Source organism: Chiloscyllium plagiosum, chromosome 1 (assembly GCF_004010195.1).
Source record: "Chiloscyllium plagiosum isolate BGI_BamShark_2017 chromosome 1, ASM401019v2, whole genome shotgun sequence".
Classification (NCBI taxonomy): Eukaryota; Metazoa; Chordata; class Chondrichthyes; order Orectolobiformes; family Hemiscylliidae; genus Chiloscyllium; species Chiloscyllium plagiosum.
In genome coordinates this window covers 14,802,490-14,808,489 of record NC_057710.1, presented here as the reverse complement: position 1 = coordinate 14,808,489, position 6,000 = coordinate 14,802,490, and the positions used below count along the sequence as shown (strand labels likewise).

Below are 6,000 nucleotides of genomic sequence, written 5' to 3'. Positions count from 1 at the left end.
CCCAACCCTCGAACTCAGCACCGCCTTCCTAACCTGCAATCTTCTTCCTGACCTCTCCTCCCCCACCCTCACTCCGGCCTATCACCCTCACCTTGACCTCCTTCCACCTATCGCATTTCCAACGCCCCTCCCCCAAGTCCTCCTTCCTACCTTTTATCTTAGCCTGCTTGGCACACTTTCCTCATTCCTGATGAAGGACTTATGCCCGAAACATTGATTTGCCTGCTCCTTGGATGCTGCCTGACCTGCTGCGCTTTTCCAGCAACACATTTTCAGATGGAATATAATACAAGGTTTTGCACTTTGGCAGGAAGATTAGAGGTGCTGGGTGAATGCAGAAAGGCTGAAAAAAGCTAGGGAACAGTTCGATTTGGGGACCTCATGCATTAATCCAAAATGATAGCATGCAAATTCAGGAATGAACAGGGAAGTCAAGTGGAATTTTGACTTTCGTTTCCAGAGAAAAGAGGATTAAAAAGAGGGAAATCTTGCTAAACTATACAAGGCATGAGTTAGAACATTCCTGGAATGTTGTGAATAGTTTTGGTTCCCCTATCTACCTGCATTGGAGGTAGTCCAGGGAAGGTTCACTAAGTTTATACTGGCTCTTGTCTTCTCATGAAGTTGAACAGTGTGGATTTTTACTCATTGGAGCTCAGAAGAATAAGACATCATCTTATTGAAACCTACAGGCAGGAAGATGGAGAGAAATTGTTTTCCCTTTTGAGAGAATTGTGATATTCTGGTTCTTGGGCCATTAGGAGATAGGTTTCCTTTAAACCTCAGAGGAGGGAGTTAATTTTACGGTAACATGCAATGGAAATGGAACCACAGGATTTAATCTCAGAGCAAGGACTCTGAGACACAGATGGGAGGGGGCGGAATTTATTCCCTTAGAGGGCAGTGAATCTTTACCGCAAGGGACTATTGAGGCTGGTCATTAATTATTAGTGTGATAGACAGATTTTATGTCACGGAGGGGAACAAGTTAAGGATTATCAGCCAGATATGAACGCATTAGATGACAGAGCAAACCTGATGGGCAGAATGATCTACCTGTGCCGCTACATCTTATGGCCTTCCAATCATACTCAGCTTTGGATGCTTGTCTCCCATGTGGATAATTCATCACTGTAGCTCACGCATCAGAATGAACTTCAAGGGAAAATATTGATAATTGTTGCAATGATAAGGAGGAAGGGTTCTGAGGAAGGGTCACCGGACCCAAAATATTAACTCTGATTTCTGTTCACAGATGCTGCCAGACCTGCAGGGATGGGATGATCTGGGGGCAAAAGCAGAAACAAGCTACTGAGTTAGATGATCAGCCATGATCACAGTGAATGGTGTCGCAGGCTCGAAGGGCTGAATGGCCTCCTCCTCCTCCTATTTTCTATGTGGTTGCTTTCAACCCTACATTGAGTGTTGCTGGAAAGCCAGCATTTTGTTTTTTTTGCCCAACCCTAATTATCCTTGGGAAAGTCACTGATGAGCTGGCTTGTTGAGCTGCTGCAGTGTTGGTGATACCTGTGCTGATAGGAACAGTGTTCTAACAACATTTGGAGAGGAGCGATATAGTTCCCGGTTAGAATCGTGAGTTGCTTAGAGGGACACGTGCAGTGTTCCGATGCTTCTTCTGACTTTGTCCTTCTCAGTGCAAGGGATTCTAGATTTGGAACTGCTGCCATAATGATATCTTCCCTAAAGGACATTTGTGAGCCAGCTTTTCCAACAATCAAACAGCTCAGTGCTTACTTTTCTGATTCAAGCTTATTAATTTTCAATTTTTAATTTTAAGTTCTCAAGGTACTCTGGTGGGATTTGAACTGTGGATTTGCTAGACCAATAATATAAGTACTAAGTAAGAAAAAAAAGCAAGAAATAAAGACAACTAAAGGATATATTTGTAAAGAAAATACCAAGGGTGATGGGGTTAATTGGAAGGGTTGAAACTGGCCTGTGGAAGCTATCAAACCAAAGGGAGGCAAACACAGGGCCAGGAACAGCATAATTGATGAGACACACAGAGTTCAGGACTACAGTGAAAAAATATAATGGGAAAAATATTAATTTCAGAAGGTTGACAGATTACAACACAAAGTTCAGCTGGGTTCGAGTCTAGCTCAGGCTGAGAAAACGAAGGTCTCCAGTCAGGCTGTGAGGCTCTGGCATAAATTAATTAGGCTGCAGTCTTCAATGAGGCTGAGTTAAGAATTCAGAAATTCCCTTAAATGATACGTGACTTGGCACTAAATCATCTGAGTAATTGCGACATATATTTCTGTGAGCTGGAGCCTAATGCTTTTAGGAGCATAAGATAAAAAAGACTGAGATCCAGATGTCTCGTCTTCTACCAACCTGGCAATCAAATGATATAAGGCTAAAATAATTGTTAATTAATCATTGCAACAAACTCTATTAGTCACTGTAAAATAGTCTCATGACTTGAGGGAAATCCTCAAAAGGGGAAAAGCTTTAGGATCCCAGTGTTGAAATGTCTAATACTCGGGGGCATGAAAAAGGATTACACCCAAAACGTCGACTTATCCACCTCCTGATGCTGCCTGGCTTGTATGTTCTTCCAGCCTCCTGCCTGTCTACTTTGGATTCCAGCATCCGCAGCTTTTTTGTCTCAATACTAGAGGGCATGCATTTAAGGTGAGAGGGGAAAGTTCAAAGGAGCTATGAGGGGCACGTTTTTTACACAGAGAGTGATTGGAGTGTGGAATGAGCTGCCAAGAGTGGTGGTGGAGGCGGGTACGATAGGGGCACTTAAGAGACTTTTAGATAGACACATGAATATGCAAGAATAGGGACAAAGGGCAGGCATCATGTTCAGCATCACATGGTGTGCTGAAGGGCCCATTTCTGTCTATGTTCTATGTTATAGGATCCATTGGTTAGACTGGTCCAGTATGGAATGTTGTTTCAAGGTTAAGATGTGTGAGGTTAAATTGCGGTGAGAACATAAGAAATAAGAGCTGGAGTAGGCCATCAGCCCTTTGATCCTGCTCCACTTTTCAAACATTTCAAAACTGATCTAATTTAGCATAGTTCTCCTGTATTATCCCTCTATCCCATGAAATTATTAATGTGCTGAAAGCAGTCCATCTTGATTCCAGATGTACCCAAAGACTGAGCCTTCACTGCTCTCCCGTGCTGCGAATTCCAAAATGTCACTACGCAATGAGCGAAGAATGTGCTCTGCATCTCAGTCCTACATGGCTTGTCCTTTCACCCTGGAATTGTGCCACCCCATAGTCCATGCAGCCAGGGGTAAGAGTCTCTGCCCTTGAACTACAGGCGGCATGGTGGCTCAGTGGTTAGCATTGTTACCTCACAGCGCTAGGGAACCTGAATTCGATTCCTGTGTTGAGCAACTGTCTGTGTGGAGTTTGTACATTCTCCCTGAGTTTCTGCTGGTTTCCTCCAGGTGCTTTGGTTTGCTCCCATAATCCAAAGGTGTGAATTGGCCATGCTAAATTGCCCATAGTGCTAGCTGCATGAGTCAGGGGTAAATATCGGGTGGGGGAGTGGGTCTGGGTGGGTTGCCTTTCGGAGGGTTGGTGTGGACTTGTTGGGCCGAATGGCCTGTTTCCTCATTGTAGGTAATCTAATCTAGCCTTGAACTGAGTGGCTTTGCTGGGCCTTTGCAGGGGGCATTTAAGAGTCGACCACATTGCTGTCTCTCTGGAGTCACACTTAGACCAGACTGGGTAAGGATAACAGGTTTCAGAACCGGATGAATTTTTATAAACATAAATAATGGTCACCATTACTGACACTAACTTCCAGATCTTTATTATTTGAATTTAAAATTCCAACAATTGCCGTGGATGGATTTGATCCCATATCCCCTGAAGAATTAGCCTGGGACACTTGATTATTAGAGACACCGCCATTTAATTTTCCAATCAGACGAAATAGGAGCAAAAGTAGACCATTCAATCCTTGAACCTGCTCTCCCATTCAATAACATCATGGCTGACCTGGAGCTGTTTTGAATTTCCTATGTTAAGAATGTTATACATGTTGACATGAGTTCACTCTCCTTTATATCAAACTCCACAGAATACAAATCCATTCTATTTAATCTTTCCTCAAAAGACAGTCTATCCAACCCAGGAATTAAGGCTAATGCAGTATACAGTGCAATTCATCACCTTATGTTCCCAGACTCATTTACTACTGGAACAACAATTACTTAATTAATTTATTTTTCAATATCCATGGAAACTCTACAATTTTTTATAATTTTGACTAGCTTTCTCTCATATTCCAATTTTTCCCTCTTTATCAATGATTTCACCATTGATGGCCCTGCCTTCAACTGATTATAAACTAAACTCCAGAATTATTCCACTGAATCATTTTCCCATCCCTACTTGTCTCTCCCCTTCTGAGATGGTCTTTAAAATAAGCTTTGAACTAAGCTTTTGATCATCTGTCCGAAATATCTTAACATGAATGAGCGACAAATTTTGTTTTACAATGTTCCCATGAAATGCCTTGGAGGAAAGGAAAATGATGACTTGAAATGAAGTTATTGTTGTTACCACTTGGCTGGCACCTATCTGTGTGCCAACCAACTGCTATAAATTGGGTAAACTGTGAAGCAGAGCTAAAACTTAACAGGAGGACAAGCTGTGCATGTTGCTGATGGTTCACTTGTTCAGCATCTGTGGTGCGCGCAGGAGCAGAGTAAACAACATTCATCTTGAACCAGCAGCACATTTTTCCAGCTAAGAGTGACAGTATGGCCTCAGCAAATCTAATAACCACAGAGTCAGAGAGTCATTCAGCATGGTAACAGACCCTTAGGTCTAATTTGTCTATGCCGACCATGTTCTCAAACTAACCTTGTCCCAATTGCCTGCATTTAGCCCATATTCCCCAAAACATTTCCTATTCATGATCTTATCCAAATGTCTTTCAAAAGCTGCGACTGTACCCGCATCCATCACATTCTATAGAAATTCATTCCACGCATGAACCTGTTGCCCCTCAGACCTATTTTAAATCTTTCTCCTTTTCACTTAAAAGTGTGCCCCCAGTTTTGAACTCGCTCACCCTCGGGAAAAGACACATGTCATTCACATCTATGACCCTTGTGATTGTATAATCCTCAAAGGGGTCACCCCTCAACCTCCTACGCTCCAGTGAAAAATGTCCCAGTTTTTCCAGTCTGTTTTTATATTTCAAACCCTCTATTCCCAGCAACATCCTGCCAAATCTCTTCTGAACCCTCGCAAATTTAATAATATTCTTCCTACAAGACAGTAACCAGAACGGCGCACAGTAACTCCAGAAGGGGCCTCACCAATGTACTATACAAACTCAACATGACATCCCAACTTCTATAACCAAAGATCTGAACAACGAAGGCAAGCATGCTAAACACCTTCTTAATGGTCAAGAGAGAAAAACTCAGTTAATGTTTCAGGTCTGTGATCTTTATTGAGAGTATAACAGTTATACATAACAGATTATATAGTCAAACATTGGCTTACCTCAGCAAGACCGGATCAAATATTGAGGCAACATCCTGCAAGACAGTCGGCAAGTACTTCAGAGATGCTCCCTGAAACAGAACAAACAAGAGAGTTTAAACACAGAGAACACTGGAGAAACTCAGCAGATCTGGCAGCGTCTGTGGAGAGAGAAACAAACTTAACTTTTCAAGTCTGACCTGACTATTTGTCAGAACTGAGAACTTAACTGAGAGAATACAGTTGATCAGAGTTAACCACCGCATGGTGTAGGAGAGCATTCAGGTTTAGTAAGATCAAACACATTTTTACAATTATTATGCTTTTTAAAAAATATTTACCTTTCCTGAAACACTCAGCATTTATGCTACAGAAAGATGTTAACCAGCAAATGTTTTCTGTTACCACTTTGCCCTACTCCATGATATTTTGTGACAATGTGAGCCTTCAAGAGGGAATTGGTCTGTCCTGTGTCTCTTGAAGAGAGGTGATGTCAAACTGGTATCAAGAT

At 42.1% G+C, this 6,000-nt stretch overlaps 1 protein-coding gene across 1 annotated transcript in view; it reads right to left on the bottom strand.

Annotated features, from left to right (window-relative positions):
- Positions 1–6,000, bottom strand: part of LOC122553785 (dedicator of cytokinesis protein 2-like) — a 1,227,980-nt gene that overhangs the window by 867,387 nt on the left and 354,593 nt on the right. Inside the window, exon 24 of the mRNA XM_043698147.1 lies at positions 5,511–5,581. Within this exon, the coding sequence (XP_043554082.1) occupies positions 5,511–5,581 (71 nt within the window). The remainder of the gene's footprint in view (positions 1–5,510; positions 5,582–6,000) is intronic.